Raw genomic sequence first — 19462 nt, 5'->3', positions numbered from 1 at the left:
ATCCGGAGTGGGGGTGTTAGGTCCAGGGGGCGCTCTTCTTGTTTCCCGACAGTGAAGAACAGAAGAAAGTGCCACCAGAAGGCAGAGAAAGGTTCCCAGTTCTACAGCTCATCAGCTCCAAGAGAGGAGCAGACACCATGCTTTTCCACCAGCAAGGGGGAGGGGCTAGGCAGTCCCTTTCGGGCCAGAGAAGACAGGAATTTCCCTGAAATGAAGGGAGTTTTGGCAGCTGCTTGGGAATATTCCTTGAAGTCTCTGTCTTGAGTTAGACTAATCACAGCTGGCTCCAGTTATAGCCATTAAGAGTCAGAGTCCCCTTACTCTCTGCTTGCCCCTTTCCTTCAAGCACAACAAACAGCACAGCAGACAACAAAAAGACAAGACAAAGACAACAGCAGGCCCAGCGGTCCTTACCTAGAACCTGCCACTGGTGGGGACTTTCTTGATCTCCTGACCGCCTAGGGGGACTCAAATCCCCCAGTGACTGCCTAGGGGGACTCAAACCCCCGGTGACCGCCTAGGGGGACTCGAACCCCCTGACCATCTAGGGGAACTTGAACCCCCTGACCCCCTCTAGGGGGACTCGAACCCCCTGGTGATCTACCAGTGGAGGGAAGGGGCATTCCCACATCCACTCCAGCCCTGGGGAGCATGGCTGTGTCCAGCTTCTCCCTGGTGGGCCATACGCTGGAGCTCCGCAACCAGACAGGATCCTGAGATCTTACCTCCAGAGGCTTTTCCCGGAAATTCTGATGCTGGCTCAGTTCTCATCATTTAATCCTGGGAGAGCCCCCAAATGAAAGGTCCCCCACTAATGGGTCCATGATTAAAGGAGTGAGACTGATATAAAGCAAAGGTCAAGCAAAGCTTTATTCCATGCCAAGCATCAAGAAACAAACCGACCAGCCGGGGCCGCGCCTCTTACAGAGAGGATGACCTTTCTCTGCCTTACAGACTAGCTTTTAAGGGCAAAGGCCATGTGGTTGGGCCTGGCCACACACAGGTGGCCAATGAAGTTGTAACACAGAGAAAGCTGCACAGTCATGCTAGGTCACACATTAAGTGACCACTTGAATTACAATTTACCCTAGTAGATATCTGAACTAGCCTATCACCTTTGTCAGAATTGGCACCCAAAAGGCGGGACCCACACTCCTTGGTAGCTAGAGAGACAGTATGCGTCATCCCGCCCCCCCACCCCCACACACTGATTGGATGTCTCCACCTGGCCTGATCCACCCTTGTATTTGGGCTTTGTTACCTGGGACTGGTTTCTGGGACTTGTTTTTAAGTAAGTCCCCTGGCGGGGAGGTGGGGGGCAGGGTCAGTTTAAGTTTTACTGCGTAAACAACAAAATGACTGTTTAATCCAAGATGGAATCACTCTGGCTAAATAGGTCCTTACATTCTTTCCTAAGCTGTCATAAATAGATTGAAATTCAGGTAGCACTGTGCCAATTTAACAAGTTACAAGTAAAAGTCAAAAGAGACTTCTCTTACTCCTCAGGTAGTTTTTCAGTCCTCTACCCACTCACTGACAATTGATCACACGTGAAAACACATATAGCTTCATCATGCACTTAGTAGCCAGCCCCTAATCTCTACAACACTTAGCATACTTGACAAGATGTTCAACTTCCAGTCTTTCCAAAATAAGTAGAGTAAGAAAATTATAAGGGTTATTTTTGTTTGCAAAATGTTGTTAATTGTTCTTGCACATTGAGGTTTGAACTAGGAGCTATGTGTGCAATTTCAAGAGGAAATTACTGATTTTGTGTTTGTTTTAAAATTTTCATGGTAAAAAAAAGTTTAGTAAATTAATTACAATATGCCAAATTATATATTCAGTATAAAGTGTTTGATCTTAAACCTACTTTTTTTTTTTTTTTTTTTGGTGAAAAAGGTGATTAATATTTATTGAAGTATGGGGAAAGAACCCCTGGGCAGGAAGAGTAGAACTCTTCATTAAGAGGGGCCCATTATATATCTACAAGTTGGAAGGGTGAGGTCAGGAAAAAGGAAGGTTTCAAAAGACCTTTCATACGCTAAAAAGGACCTACAGGATACCCGGGGGCCTTGCCATTCTCATGTTAAGGTTGTTTATCCCCTCTAGCCTGGCATTAACATCAAGATACTAGGTAGATTCCTGGAAGAACATCACACAAGTCTCACCCCAAAGTGGGAGTGGGAGGTTGTAGGGTGTCAGCTTATGCTTAAGCCTATTTTTTAAGTCATATTTTCTTTGTGGGTATATAGTATTTAATCATCAATATATCATCTTCTTAGCTTAAATTTGTTTTGCAACATTCAAATCATTTCACTTTCGTTTAACATATATTTATGTTTCACATACTATGTACAGAATTAAGATCAAATGTAGATGTTAATATTGTTATTGAGCAACTTAAAATACTGAAAAGTAGGAATCTAAGTTGTTTAGACCTCAATTTTTGCTATCACCTAAAAGTTTTCTATGTAATTATAGTTCATGGTTCAAAGACAACAGAGTAAAGAGTTAAATACAGATAAGTTTCCATAGTAATTTAAAAAATTATTCTTACCTGGGGAAAAGCAAAGCTTTACTATAGAAGGTGACTTTAGAGCTAGGTCTTAAATAATGTTGTTATGTAATCATTAGTTGGAAGGGTATCTTGGGCACAGGTAAAAGAACCGGGCAAAGTGGTATGAAATTGTGGGATGTATATGAGGAAGAAAAAGAGCTTCAGGAACATGGTATGAATTAATACAGCCTGGGCTAATAATGCCATAGAAGGAACTGATTTTAAATTTGGACTCTATTCCATGGACAATAGAGAGTTAATGAAAGTTTTAAGTATAGGAATAATATTCAGACATTTGCTTTAGACAGAGGCAGGGTCATTAGGATGGAATAATGTAGGTGACGTGTATTGGGACCTGGTATTAGTTATGAGATTGCAAAGGAGGGATATTAATAGAATTTGACAACTTACCAACTTTGGGAAGGAAAAAAAAAAAGAAATGATTTAATGACAATAATAAGTTTTCAGACTGGGAGCTAGAAGAATATTGTTGATATTCTTATAAAAGTTAAGAAGGAAGATGAAAAGTTGTTTGAGGAGGGAAGACAAGATTTTAGACATATTTAAGTTAAAGTGCCAGTAGCACATGCAAGTGACATCACATAGGAGGCTCTAATTGTAAAACTGGAGCTCCAGATAATGGCAAGACTGCAATATATAGGTGGGTCCCCTCAGCATGGGGTTAGTGGTGGAAACAGTAAAAGTCCATGAGCTTGTCATGAAGAGATGGCCTAGAGAGAGAATAGAGTTGGGGTGGAAGGTTAGGAAACATGTACATATGGAGGAAAGAGGACAAGGAAGGTCAAAGAAAAAGTGACCAGAAAGATTAGAGTTCAAAAGAAAAATAGATGTAATTATTTATAATGTCATAGTAACTACAGGAAAAGAAACAATTTCAGGGACAAGGTGGAGGTCACCAAGTCATTGCCAATGGATAATTAATTATTAATGATTTTTAAAAGAGAATTTTCAGGGAAATGGCATACTTGAAAGCTAAGGAATGACAAATGGATTGAGGGAAGGGGAGGTAAAAAACAGACAGTTATGCTGAAGAAAATGGCTTGCAATAAAAGGAAACACAGGTTAGCAGCTTGGTGTTCTTGTTTAATCTAGAGCCATCTCCTTTTTGATCTCAGATGGTCTTTTCAGGACCAGCTTCCGCAGTTGTGTCCTCCTTAATCAGGCATCTGTGCTTTTTGGTGGCATCATCCTCTTTCTTGTTATTGATTTTGTTCCCTATTTTGGAAATATTATTCTCAACTTCAAAACTCCTTTTTCTTGATTACTATCTCTCTCTCTACCATTTCTCTCTTCCACATTTTACCCAGTTTCCCAGATACTGGAATGCTAGTACTGCTTCTCCTCTCCCCACAGGATGAGGTTTCTACCTCATGCATGAGTGTCTCTACTGAGCCACTGATGCTCTGGATAATGCTGTTGATGTTATCCATGCTAAACCAAAGGAGCCATTCCAGGACTCACATTACTAGGTTTCTCAATTGTATTAACCACTTTGCCTCTTCTGTAAGCTTCTGTTTTCTTGGCCTATCATGACAACGTAGTCTCTTGGTTCTCCACATATCATCTGACCTTTTATGTCTGACTTGTGACCATTACATCTGACTTTTTTTTTTTTCTTTGCTGACTCTTAAATTATCAGTGTTCCCAGATTACATTATTAATACTCTGGGGTTTTCATTTTACACTTTCTCTTTGTGAAATAGATCAACTTTCAAGGTTGAAACTCTGACCTGTATCCTAAAGATAGCCGATTGATTGTTGCCACTTCAGGACATTGCTGTGAAAAGGCATTTCTCTGAAAATTTCAAGCTTGTATGCTCAAATGTCCAATAAACATCTTCAAATAAAACCTGTCTTAAACTAAACACCTCACTCCCCCTCCCCAACTTGTTTTTTTATTATTATTGGTGAAAACCATAATCTACCATTTATCTCACTAGAAAACTGGGGGTGATCTTTCTCTCCTTCACCTGATTATTCAAAGAGTCTCCAAGTTCTGCTGATTTTATCCTCTAAATATTTCTTGAATATATTTCCTCCTATTCATAACTGTGACTTCCATTTTAATTTAAGCCTTTATTATATCATGCTTGAACCACTGTAATGAACTCACTATTGTCCTTAGGTTTTTTATTTTTATTTCACTAATATTGATCTTACCAGAATTTCCCCACATTCACAACCAAGTTATCAAGGTCATAAAACTGACTAAGCCATTCAATGTAAAACCCTCTTTTTCCAAGTTGGTCATAAAATAAATAAAGTCCAACCTTGTTAAAATGACATAAGACCCCTATTTCCCTTTCAACTTCATTTTCAGATATGTCCCATTTTGAATGCTGCAATAAATACCATATTACTCATAATTCCAAATTCAGGAATATAATGTAAAATTCAGGAAAGTTGGTAGCAGGAAGGAATGGTCTTATGAATACATTGGTCAGTTAGCATCATCTAAGAATTGATAAGTCTCTTTTTTCTGTTTCTCCACCATAATATATATCTGAGGATCCTCATATCTAAGAAGTAAGACTGTTTCTTCCACAATTAATGATTTATTCTATTGTTTCAATCATTGACATCCCTAGACTGTAAACTCAAAATCTGAGCAATCTTTCAGCACAGATAACATTACATTCTTATTTCCTTGGAAATAGTTTATCATGCTAAGGCTGTAGGCCTACATCCCAGAAATAATGTATAAATATCATGCGGGGAACATTTCAAACAATAAATATTTTCCTACTCCTTACTTCTTTACCAGGATTCTAACATACCACATTTCCAAGGAAGCCTCACTGCCTGGGTACAACCCCTACTGTTAATGGAAACACATCAGGGCCTTCAGGAGTGATGAGGGTCAAGAAAGGAGATACTAAATCGTTTTGGAGAATTGAGTCCCTAAAGAAAACTGAGGAGAAGAATAATGAAATAAAAGCCTGGAACTACAGAAACCAATTTCTCAGCCTCACAATTTACCTCAGGACTATCTCTAATCCAGGCATTACTTTCTAAGAATGTTAGTTACTTTGTTTCCTTTATATTAGTAGGGATCTCTGAAGGAGTGCAATATAAATTTGCTTTCCTCCCTTAAAGAAATCCTTCCAAATGTAGAGCAAAGAGAATTTCTCTCAGCACTAAAGGAGGTTTCAGGTATCCTGTAGTATAGAAAAAGAAATTGACTGAGGTCTTCTTTTGATTCCAGGCAGTTAGGAAATCCACTTACTAACATGAGCTATTTATTTCTAAAGTTTATTCTCCACAGAATTAGGCTTGATGAATTTTATAGCAGAAGAAGAAGTGAAAGGATCATCATTTCACGCAAAATGTGTTCTTTCCTGTACAGATAATCAACATTTGCAGTGACCTTTTCTGAGTAACAAAAACTACTTTAGAGGACTACCCTCCTCTATTTAATATGAATGTGGAACCCATCATTGAAAAGAAAACTTGGTCTTTATGTATAAGTCACATTCAAATTGTTTGCTGAGAGACATTTACTTTTCAGCGATTAAAATAAACTGAAAAGTATAAATTTGCTATGTAATATTTATAATGATTCTTCTGGATAAAATAATTATGAGTAAGATTACATACCCATAGGTTCTATTAGAATTACAGATTTTCAGTGTTTCATTTCTATTAATGTACCACACATCTTACTAGCTCCTTTATTTAAAGTATGCATAGTAAAGTCTGACTCTAGTTTGGAATTCAAAGCCTTCTGTAATTGGCCTCATCTTTTATTTTAAATTATTCCATATCTCCTCTGTGGGAACATTCCACTTCAGTGAAACTTGTTCACTTTCCTCTAGGTGTATCTAAGGCTTTCCTGCTCCTTTGCTACACCTAAAATCCATCCTATTCCTGGAAAATTACTAATACCAAAGCTTACCCATTTTCCCTTTCAACTCAGGACATTTCTTATTAAGACATATTATTTGTCAAGTAATACATTTAATCACTAAGCAAAAACCTATCAATCACTTGCTATGTTAGAAACAATACTAGATAGTATAAAAATGTAAGCAATACATGTCTAAATATCCCATGTGTCAAAGAAAAAATGACAGTAAAATTTGGAAATATGTTGATCTAAAGTATGATGAAAATATTGCATTGAAGCTTGGGGTGCAGCTAGATGGTAGTAGGGTAAAATTTACACTCTTTAAAAATATTCATTAGAAAAGAAGAAAGGCTGAAAATTGAATATCGAGAAAGCCAATGTTTTTTAATATGGAAAATTAAACCCAAATAAATTAGAAGGAAGACAAATTTTTAAAAAGTAATAATGAAATTAAGTAAATTAAGTAGTAAATTAAGAAGTAATTAAGTAGTAAATTAAGTTCTACAATAAGGAAAGCAAAAAGTCAAAATTAGATTTGCCATAAAACCTAATAAAATATATAGACTCTTATGAAAACTTACTAAGAAAAAAGAGAGGAGGCATGAAACATCAGTGTCAGAAAATTAACAATGTCAGGAGACATCATGACAGATCCTACAGAAAATTGAAAATAGGAATATTTTACAATAAATCTGAAAATTTTAATGAAATTCATATTTTGAATCCAAAACTATAATTTTTCCCCAAAGAAAATTCTAGCCAGATAGCTTCACTGGTGAATTTTTTCAAACATTTAAGGAAAAATTAGCACTAATCTTACTCTAAACCTTCTGGGAATAGAAAAAAGAGGAAAAATTCATTTTATGGAGCTAGAATAACCTTGATTACAAAACCTAACAAGGACTAAAAAAGAGAAAAAAATACAAGCGAACTTCTTTTATGAACATAGAGACATAGATCCTAGCAAAATATTAGGAGATCAAGTCTGATAATGTGCATGAAAGATAAAACATAATAAAGTTGGTTCTATTTAGGGAATGCAGTTTGAAAAAAAAATGTAATTAATCAGAATAATAGAAGAAAGGGAAATTACATTCATCATAGTAGATCCATTTAATATAATACATCACTAGAATAGAAAGAAACTACCTTAATCTGATGAGATATATAAAACCATTAGCCAAATCATTCTCAGAAAAAATGAAAAAATTTCCATCTGAGAATTAGGACAAGGATGTCTATTATTACCACTTCTATTAGACATTGTCCTACATATTTTAGCCAGGTAAAGGTAAGAGATAAGGTAAGAGTAATAAGATAAGGTAATAAGGTAAGAGAAAGAAATAATATGTACAAAAATAGAAAAGTAAGAAATAAAACTCACAAATGAAACTATTATTTACTTGAAACAATCAAAAGGATCTACAGCTGAACTATTATAATTAATGGGTAAATTCAGCAAGTTTTCTGAAAAGAAGTTATGCTACCTTTCCCTCCCTTCTCTAGTTCATGATATCGTTTTTTGGTTTTGGGATTTTTGTTTGTTTCTTGTTTCTTGTTTTTGTTTTTGTTTTTCTTTTGTTTTTCTTTTGGCCAGGTACACTGTAGACATTTTTGATTGCTTTGGTGAATTCTTCAGAATATTCTTCAATACTTTTTTACATCCTATGTTTGATTAAACTGGAAACTAAATCATTGGTTTAAGTGGATTCCAGTTGGATAGTCAGTTGCTTTGGCAAGAATACTTCAGAGGGCAATACTGATTTATATATATCACACTGCATATCATTAAGAAACCAGACAGTGAGGATGTTCCATACTGAATGAATGGTTCTAAGTTTCATCAGTGATTAAGTTGGTGACAATCACATTGCTTTGTTTCAAAGTTGCATTTTTCCCCTTAGAATTCTGTGGGGTAATACCTGGTTGTAATGGCAATATTCAGTCCCCTAATCATCTTTCATCAAATGGCTGCTCGTGACCTCTGAAGATCCTCCCTTGAGTCAATTATTTCAGTAAGGAATAGTGATTTTGTATGAATAATTGCTACTATTTTGACGTATAAATAGGTTAACAGTGAATGCTCTACTGAGAGCAATAGCTCTTAGAGAAAGAATAGTTCAGGTTAAACCGCGTCTAAATGATAATCTTATTTCTCTTTTGGTTACTTATGATTTGGGATGACTTTCATATTTAAATGAATCTCAAGCATGACCACACTCTTCTTTCAGTTGGTTAAGCTAAATTAAGCTTGAATTTAAAGGAACATCTTAGTTGACATTTTCAAGACACTGAATGACTCCAGCAATAACCTGAATTGTAAGTCGATTAATCATAGTCCTGTCAAGTAGAATTCTTCATAGAGCTTGTTTATCAAAGCAGAATATAAAAGAAGAAGGTAGAAAAGAGTGGAAAAACCAGCTAGAAGAAGGCAAGAAATTACTTCTTTTTTCTCTAATTCTTTAACATTAGATTTAAAATAGGTTTCAGTTGGTTTATAGAGAAATGAGAGATGTTGAAAAGCTTTGAAATAGCTTGTTTAGAAGAAACAGCTGGCAGTGAATGAGTTACAAAATGCTTTTTTGAGCAAAAGCGGCATTTCCATCTGGAACTTTTATTTAAACCTTATCTCTGCTTTGCAGCTGTACCTGGTAAGAAGGAAGAGAAAACAACCAAGACAGTGGAGCAAGGTAAAAAAAAAATGAAGGAGGTTGACATTATCTTCTTTAGAAAGACAACAACATGAGGAGGAAAGCACTGGATTCAGACAGGAGGAAGACAATAACTGTTAAATCTCTTACTCTCTATCACTGTCCTTGCATGTTTTTCTGTGCCAGGGAGAATGTGAGGCAGCAATCTGGGTATTTGTTCTTTTGTATAACTAAACTTTGAGTATAAGTTTAGAGCAGGAAAACTCCACAGTCTTCTTAATTATATCAGAGAAAATGCTGAAAATTATTGGGAATAAGGAAATGATCTGGGATAACTGGTAGACATTTTTCTGTTTGGTTTGTGGTTTTAACACCACCCCATTGATCATAGTTTGAAGAATAAAGATGACATAATTCTATTTATGCAAAAGTAACTTCTCATGCTTAAAAAATAATATGTAAAACTTAAAGAAAAAAATCAAAAGTAAATTATTTGAGTTTATACTATAACTTCAGCAACTGATTCTCCCAAGAGATCTGAAATCTCAATATTAAAAATCAGAATATTTTCAGAATAAAGTAACATGTTTTAGTTCTATTTATGTGGCTGTGAAATAAATATATTATTCTAGAGTATCCTTGAGAAAAATGCAAGAGTACAGTAGAGTTAAAACTTATAAAGTGATATTGGGCCTTCTGTTAGAGCTCAGAGTGCTAATAACTTTAATTATGGTTCCCTGGTCTTTGGTTTTTCATCTATTATAATACTTATTACTTATTGTAATAAAATCAGAACTAGTAATGATTGTGTCAAGAATGAAATCAAAATAATTTTTCCTTTTAAATTTGGGAATAATTAAATTCCTAATATGAAAAAAAATTATTTTTGACACAGATATATCAAGAAACCCCTTTAATTTCTCACATTTCAGATAAGTAAATTAAGGTTTCAGATTCAATTAAGTTAAATGATTGGTTAAAAATTTATTTCCTTGGGCTTTTCAAAATAAAATCAGATTGTAATTACACTGAAAATATTTTCAAATTAATTTTGGCTTCTGGGGGCTCTGTGAAATTTTACAATTCAATAGAGAGTTTCTGTCAACTTCTTTCTGATGTGGGTATTTCTGTCTCTGATATATAAAGTAGATGAATAGGAGGATTACATCCCAACTTTAACTTGTTCACTTAGGCAAGGCCCTGAGCCTAAATTTCTTCTGGAAAAAATAATAATAATAATAAAAAATAATAAATAAATAAATAAGAGGGTGTTAATTATATCTGAACTGTCTATTCAATAAGATGTGGAGCTCAAATGAGAAAACATGAGAAAGGATATGAAGAATGAAAAATTCTTAGATAATTGCATAGTCCTTACTTAGGCATATTTCCTTATCAAATCAGGTGATATAAACTGTCAAACCACTTTGATCTCACTAAGCTTCACAGTTTTTCCTTTTTATATAAAGGTGTTGATTGCTCATCTTTGGCATTTGTAGATTTGCTTTTATAGCCACAGCATATTGAGAAGACTGGCTAGAATGTAAAATGCCCACACTAATAATAGCACCTAAGAGATAAGTATTTAAACACAGATTGTTTATTTCTTCTTACCTGCATGTTGGTGTCCATTTCATTAATTCTGTAATATTTCCTCAAATAGGTAGGAGACTAGATATGGCTCTTAGAGATGTGAAGTTAACTTCTTCAGAAAATTCTATAATTAATTTTTTATTAAAAACACCTTTCATAAAAGCTTAGGCTCTTAGCTTACAGAAAAAAATGAGGTTCTCTCAATGGCTTTTTAAATATTGACTTAGTAAATCATTTTGGTTTTAAATATTGCAAAGCGATGGCCTCATATTTTTCAACATATCATAAGAAATAGAGTATTTGGATAAATTGCATATTTTTGAGATGATAGATGTATGACTAATGATTGATATGAAAAATATATTTGTGATTTAAAAAATCAAAAGTTAATGTGAAAATAAGTCAATGACATTTTACAGATTTCATCAGAGTATTCTAAAATTTATTCATAAGATGAGACACTAAATCTATTGTGTACTTCTCTTCCTTATGCAGTTTAGTTATCTTCAGAAGTATAATCTAAAACCAGTTTATAATGCATTGAAATACAATTAAATAGTTCTTAAAGAGTCACTTTTATTCATTTAAGTTTGCATCATGAACGTACACGAACGAAAAATATGATTTTCAAAATTCTTACTAGATTGAAAATATACTTGGTGATCTATATAAAATTGCATCTACTGAACCTCTGAACTTAGTCTGAATTGTAATTGTGCTTAGGAAACATTGATTAAGATAAACTTTACATTATGGGAAATTCACATAGTGAAAGGTGGAATGAATTTCATGTTAATGTAATTTAGTAACCTAGACCTCGTATCACGTAAGAAGTAGAAATTTAGTTAATCTAACTTCTGCAAAAGTCCAAAAATGGAACTCTATTTTATCTAACTCATGATTAATTGTTTTTTTAGTTATTCTTTTTGTGAATATCTTAAATTGGCTGGACTAGGATTTTGAGTATTAAGAAACACTTTATAAATAATTTCTCCATTTTAAAGGTGCACACACACACACACACACACACACACACACACACACACACGCCACACACATCATTAACTATTCCTCCTTGGAATAGGCCGTACTTGGAGCATCAAGAGATACAAATGTTTAACACAGTAAGTGTTGCTATTATAGTGAGAGCTAAGGAAAGCTAAAGATAAAACGTAACACTTGCTACTGAGCTGTGTTCTACCATAGGAGGACTCATCTTTAGATATTTGTATATTACACCTAGAAAGAGTGCATCATGTTTCATTAAACTTAATTTATTCATTTGTTGACATTTAATTTCTTATAGTGTACATTTTCTTCCTCGTTATTCACTTTCAAAATTGACCTGCCTCCTAAATCCCATTTACCTTTCTTTTTCAATCTTGATTTCTTTCAGAAGAAAACATTTAGCAATATTTGTTTGTTACTAGCCAGATGAGCAAAAGAGTCACTCTAAAGAAGCATCCAGGGGCTAGCTACTTATATGGGCAGAGAAGGACACCAGTCAAGACAATTAACTTTAAAAGATCTGAATTGTAGATTGAAGTCCCAGCATCTCCTCGTTTTTAATTTTCTTCCCTCAAAGTGACTGAAATCCAACAGTAAGAAGGTAGAGAAAATAGTAATAAATTAGAACACTTGCAAGTCATCTTTCCTTTTCTTTCATTCATACCTATGTATGAGTTCACTTAAGGTCTTCTCTAACAGTCTGCTCTAGAAGCCCGCAACAGTGCTGGCATACAGTATGTGTTCAATGAGTATCTGTGGGTTGAATGAAAACAGAGGGGTTGTTGAAGAAAAGACTATTAGATGAACTGTTCCTCTAATTATTGTTCAATTAAGAGAATATTTTAGTTAATCAAAATATGATTTCCAAGAGTGAAGGTTGCCATATTTTAGAAACCAGGACATAAGTGATTAAATTCTTCAGTTCTAAAATGGAACTAGTAGAGAAAAAATAATAAATATACATTATTCATTAGTGACACTATATTGTTATGATCTTTGTAAATGGTGTTCTTACATAAATAAAACTGCATATGGTGAATAGTCATTATACAGATAAACATTGAAAAATTAAATTTTAGTAATTGCAACTCTTGTGAATTTTTTTTTAAAAAACTTAAAATGAAGGAGAAATTTAAATAATGCCCAATTAAGCCAATATATGAGTATAAATATAGAAACATTAGGCCTATCCTTGTTTTTCTTATTTTACAACTGTGGAGCAGAATTAGATGATCTCTTAGTCCTTCCAAATATAAAAATTTTCTATTCAACCATCTGTTTAAGCAGTGTGTTCCTTACATCAAGATATAGAGGCTATTCTCCTTTAGGGGAAGGCTAGTCTAGAAGTACTTTCTTTTCTAAGATTCTGATATTCAAATGTTAAGGAAAAACATACCATAAACTTGAGTACTTATAGATACTTAAGAATCCTAAAATTAAACTGAAAAAAATCACCTCAGAAATATTAAATGTAGTTTTCCATTCTCTTAACTATTAAAAATCACTTCAAAATCATTAAGTAGAAACATGACAGAAAAATATTCACGAAAAAAGATTAAATAGAATTTAAGTGCCTATTAGTCACAAAAATAAATCTGAGCACAATTAGTAGTCATTTTATTCAGGATAAAACTGGAGCCTGTGGATCATAAATGTATCAAATACAGTTCATTTCCTGTAATAAAAAATTATATCTTGCCTTAACGTTAAGAAATGTTTCTAAATTCAGAAGCACACTAATTTGTGTTTGCCTGAAGAGTTTCTTTCTTTGCCTTTGATTCTATTTGTAAACAAGGGTGCCCTACATATTCGTATTAGTGTTTTAAGTTGTCATAACAGCAGGGAAACCCAAATGCTATTACAGCTTTGTGTATTTGTCATTGTCCTTCACCTTTTCAGATTCTTCTATTATTTGTACATGCACTGGTCTATTTAGAATACGTGATGTGTACTTATTGTAGATTTATCTCATACTTCAGAGTGTATGTTAATAATATCTAAGAGTAATGGTTTCCCTGAGAGAAACTTATTTATTTAAATAATTAATGTTTATATTTCATGGTGTGTCAAAATTATTTTAAAAAGAAACAATTTTGCATTTCAGACCAATAGAGTAAAATTGGAAGTTTAGTTAACACAAACTGTATTTAACTATTTGCTTAATATGTGATTATAAAATAACCTATTTGCACATGTGGACTAAGTCGTGCTGTTGACCCTCAATAAATGTTAAATGATAACAATACTATTGATTCCTGTGAATTCCAAACTTTTTGACAACAGTTTGTGCTTTGATTGTTTAATATTTATTGAGCGCCCACAACAGGCTAGGCGCTGGAGAGTGGGTGTGAGGAACATGAAGTGGACTACAGAGAGAAGATGGTTTACATGCGGAGCTTTACGACACATGAAAAAGAGTGCACTCTGCTTATTTATGTATTTTATATATCTTCAAGAGAACCTTTGGCAATTCTCCATTATCTCACTTGCTCACATAGCACATCTCACTTCCCACTTTTATTTAATACTTTCGGAATGTTCTCACAATTATTTTATCTTATGAATAGGAAATTCTTTTCTAGTTTCTTTCTCACTATGTTCCTCCCCACTCCCCTTATCCTTTTAATAAGTAGACAGATCTAAATCCTATGTACACAGCAGAACAACATTTATTTAAAAGACATGTGTATTGTTACATTGATCTCCCGCAGGGTGCCGTAATCTGCCATGCAACATTTGGTTTACATGATTCACACATTTATTGATAAGAATGCCATTCAGTGCTAAAGAGAATTTCAGCCCAGTTAAAGAGCAATGTGTGCCAATGCTGTTGACGAGATTTGGAGGTGATGCTATGAGACCCATTCATGTTACACCTTTCTCTGGGAACTTAAAGGCTCTTTGTTATTAATGATCCGTTTTTCTGTAATGAGCTAATGTGTGACTTAATCACTTATTTTATGCAAGCTATACAAGAGGCAAGTACAGCTCACACAGGGGTACAGTTTTAATGCCCTAATTTTTGTTTCCATTAAAATATTCTGCCTTTTAATTATCATGAAAATGAATCATTCCTCTGCCTATATTTCTTCCTTCCCTGTCTTAGAGATTCTGGGCATTTTATGGAGAAGCACACTAAAACTGTAAGATTGCCCCCAGGAACCTGTTTTTGCACTTCATATTGGGATCACCATTCTTTTTTTGGTGGTGGTGGTGGGGTCACCACTCTTAACACCAAGTAACCTTATTAATTATAGGTAGGAGAAACTGTTAGGTAGATGGGTTGAATTACATCAAAATACACCATATCCAGGAGCAATGTGTCACTCCTACTCTGCCTGCATTCTACTCCTTCCATGATTTATCAAAGTGGTTTCTAAATGGGAATGTTATCAGTTTTTTAAGTTCTTAAAAGTAACACACTTTTTACATCAAATATGTGCTCTTGCTTCATTTATAATTCTCAAATTTTGTCTTGATTTGACTTAAAACAATCTTCATGTAAAAATAATAGAATGCAGTTATGAACCATTTCCTAAAGCCCAGTCAAATCTAATCATAAATATGAAGAAAGTTGTCATATGCTCTCTGAATTTAATGGCAGTGAACTTCAGATTTCCTTTGTCAATACTTAATATAATTTCATAATTTTAAAATAATGAAAGTATGTATTCTTGAAAGTATCTACATCTTAATCTTAGGTTGATAGTTCTTTAAGACATCCTTAAATATGGGGGCACCTGGGTGGCTCAGTTGGTTAAGTCACTGACTCTTGATCTCAGTTCAGGTCTCCATCTCAGGGTCATGAGTTCAAGCCCTACACTGAGTTCAAGCCCCATCTTGGGCTCCATTTAAAGCAACAACAACAAACCCCAAACAAAAAACACACATCCTTTAATCTTGAAGAGTCTGTTTCCATGCTTTTCATAGTGAAATTCTCTTACAAATCCTATTTTTCCTCATATACAATTTCAGTTACCATCACTGGCATGTAAAAACAACTTTTAATTATTTAACATAAATACTTGAAGATTAAAATTTTGTTCAACAGTGAGAAAAATCAGCTTTGTTCCATTGACATTCTAGGCTAGATTATATAAAGGATTGTGGAAATGCACCATACAACACACCAAGAAAATGCCTCTTTATGAGCTCAAGAACATCAAGCTGCTAATTATGCCTTTTTGCTTTAATATTTCGTTCTGCTCCTGCTATTATCCTGAAACTGCATATGGATTGGATCTTTTTTCCCTTAGAAATCTTTAATAGAATGTATATTCTAAGCTGTTATGTTATAAAACAAAGGTTTTTCCCGAGTTTTTTTTTCTTTTTATTGACTTTTTCTTTCATTTATAAATCAATTTTCCATTAAAGACTTGTTTAAGAAAAAAAAAATTGACATACACTACCTTGAATAAAATTGTATAAAAACTAATTGTTATGCTACATCTTATAACAAATTAATGGAGGTTAGCTCCATTCTCTAAAAGTCATATTGCAAGAAATCATATGAAATCATTGACCCCACATGCATTGTTACTTTCTCCTTGCTGTGAATGAAATTATACATTTTTGGTCAAATAATTTCAGGAATGAACATGAAAATTTTATCACTATTCTACATAAAATTACCTGTGTCTTATTGACTATTACTGCCCAATTTTTCATAGAATAATAATGTAGTATAAACTGATTGAAAAGTGATTCTTAAAAAAATGAAAATTTAATTCAGATCTTCTTTAGAATTCTAAAATGGCAAAATATAAGTTAAGAAATTTTTTCATTATTGTAACTTACAAAGTTTGGATTTTTATTTCATTTTATTCTTATACTAGAATAAAGATTCTAGTCGGAAAAGCCATACACAGCATCTATATTGTCCTAAAACTCTTGGCAATAACAATCATGGTGAACATTTCTTAAGTTGAAGTTAGCACTTGTGCTGTTGGTCCTTAAAAAAAATAACTGATAAAAGCCAATGGTAATTAAAAATATTAACCTGTTCAAACAGTGAAGTATAGATCTATCTCAGAATAAGCTATCTGCCTTCCCCATAGTTTATTCTGTGACATTAGGCTAGTTACCTGCCTCTTTTATAATCCAAGATTATTTCACTAAGCAATCTCTAGTGGAGCTTCCAGTCATAATATTGTCTAATTTTCATTTGTAAAAAATATTTACTATGTCTGAAGCATTTCCACTTTGTCCCAAATTCTGAAGATAGACTTATTTTTCTGATTACAAGTACAATCTGTACAAAAGTATAAATACATGAAAGTCAGATTCAGATTCTAAAATGAAAATGCTTAAAAATTCTATGTAAATCTACTAAATGGAATTGTATTATTTGAAGTATTTACTCTGTTTACATTTCAAAATATATGCTTAAGTTGCACTTAAGAATCAAAAAGTATATCTCTGGAGCAAAGCGCAATATTTAATTAAATGAAATGAAGATTCTCTAAATATGATTTAATCATAAGTGTCAGTAACAATGGCACACAGGATATAGAAATTATGTCCTTGACACACATGTAACAAAGAAACTATAAATGATGAAACAGAAGATGTTATCTCTGGAGACAGGAGGATGTGGATAACACAACTGTGGGTGGCTTCCAAAGCCACCCACAGTGTGTGGGACTATTTCCAAATAAGATGACAATGACTTTCTACATATTGTTGGTCAGTTTATTATGTATAATGTTCTTTTATGAGCAAAACTTTATTAATTACATTGGCATAATACCAGAAAGAATATTTGGACTTAGCATCTTCAAAGACTACATGGGAAGGATATAAATTTAAAATCTTTGGTAGGATACTATAGTTCCCTTCACCACCAATTCTCCATGCAACTTTCAAGCTTTTGCTCACTGCTTCTCCCCTACTTTGTATATCCAGCAATCCAGCCACATGAACCTTCACACTCCATGGTTTGTTTATGTTGTTCCTTATGTTGGAGATGTCTTTCCAATTCCTCCTTAATGACAAACCTCTTATTCAGTTTCAGAATCCACTACAAATGCCAGTACTTCTGTGAAATCTTTTCTCTTTCCATCAGGGGAAGTTTGGTAATCTATATGCTATGGGCCTCGATCCCTGTGTATGTGTCTCTACCATCCAGGTAGATGCGTTCTGACATTAACTGAACTCACTGCAACCATTTGTGCTTTTCCAGCTCCCAGCACAAAAGAGGCACTGAATAAATGTTTACTGAATAAATTGAGTTTATCTTTTTAAAATACAAAAATGAGTCCTTCTTTTAAAATATTGTTCCCAAGTGAAGGAACCTAAATGAGGGTCCTTGTTTTGCAGGGGATCACTTTGTCACACTAATAAGCACTGTAGGAAGGAGAGTTTCCAGGTGTTTTGTTTGTTTGTTTGTTTGTTTTTAATGGCATTAGCTTTTGTTTTACCTCAACTAAATTGCTTTGGAAAGTCTGGGACTTCAATTTTCTTTTACATGTACATATATACCACAAAGTTTAAAGTATTTTTAGATGAGAACTTTATAAAAAAAAATCAAGGAACTCTAATATATAATCAAATCAAACAATGAATTAAAAAATTAAACATTGGGATTTATTCCTGTATGCATATTGTTTCAACATTTGAAAAATCAATTAATATAATCCATCACAATCCTTCAACAAGCTGAAGAAGAAATGCATGATCCTATTAATGGGAACAGAAAATCATTTGAAAAAATCTAACACCCATTAATGATTAAAACTCTTAGCAAACTAGGAATAGAGCAGAACTTCCTTAACGAGATAAAGAACATCTACAGAAAACCTACAGCTAATGTCAGAATTAATGACAAACAGAAGCTTTCCCCCAGATAAGAAAAATGGCAAGGATACTCCTCTGACTTCCTTTATTTAACATTGTGCTAGAAGTACTAGTTAATGCAATAGGACAAGAAAGGGAAATAAAAACTTACCAACTAAGAAGGAGGAAATAAAACTGTTTTTGTTCTCATATGATAAGTATCTGTGTGGAAAATTCCAAAGAATCAAGAAAAACCTCCTGAAATTAGTAGGTAATTATAGCAAGTCTTCAGGATACAAGGTTAATACACAAAAGTAAGTTGCTCTTTTATATGGCAGCAATAAAAAATCGGAATGAACAAAATTCAAAATTCAAAATGTACCATTTACATTAGGAATAACAAAATAAATATTTAGATGTAATTATAACAAGATATTTGTACGATTTATATGAGGAGAACTACAAAACTCAAATAAAAATAAGAGAACCAAGTAATTGAGAATTATTCCATGTTCATGGTTAGGCAGGCTCAAAATTGTTAAGATGTCAGTTTTTCATCTATAGATTCAATGCAATCATAGTAAAATGACAGTGGGTATTGACAAACTGATATTGTAACTATCAAAAATCTTATTAGACAGTTTTTATGAAAAAAGAAAAGGCCCAAAATAGCTAAGACAATAGAAAAACAAAGTTGGAGAACCAACACCACTACTTCAACTTCAACTGTATATAAAGCGAGAACAATCAGCAAAGCATGGTGCTGAAATAGTAGACTAATAGACTACTATTAATAGTAGACTAAATAGTAGTGCTGAAATAGTAGTCTAATAGATCAATGGAACAGAATAACCCAGCAATAGACCCACAAAAATATAGTCAACTAGGCTTTGACAAAAAAAGGAAAAACGGTTCCAAAGAGAAAGTATAATCTTCTCAACAAATAGTGCTGGAACAATTGGACACCCACAAGTAAAGAAGAAGAAGAAGGAGAAGAAGAAGAAGAAG

The 19462-nt window shown here is 33.6% G+C and overlaps 1 protein-coding gene across 1 annotated transcript in view; it reads left to right on the top strand.

The window, feature by feature from the left end:
• Positions 1–19462, top strand: part of LOC111147752 (triadin) — a 296121-nt gene that overhangs the window by 208276 nt on the left and 68383 nt on the right. Inside the window, 1 exon segment of the mRNA XM_022503974.1 lies at positions 9071–9118. Within this exon segment, the coding sequence (XP_022359682.1) occupies positions 9071–9118 (48 nt within the window).

The sequence above is a fragment of the Enhydra lutris genome, unplaced genomic scaffold (genome assembly GCF_002288905.1).
Source record: "Enhydra lutris kenyoni isolate GAN:26980312 unplaced genomic scaffold, ASM228890v2 scaffoldscaffold17, whole genome shotgun sequence".
Lineage (NCBI taxonomy): Eukaryota > Metazoa > Chordata > Mammalia > Carnivora > Mustelidae > Enhydra > Enhydra lutris.
This window is presented reverse-complemented; position numbering and strand designations above follow the sequence as displayed.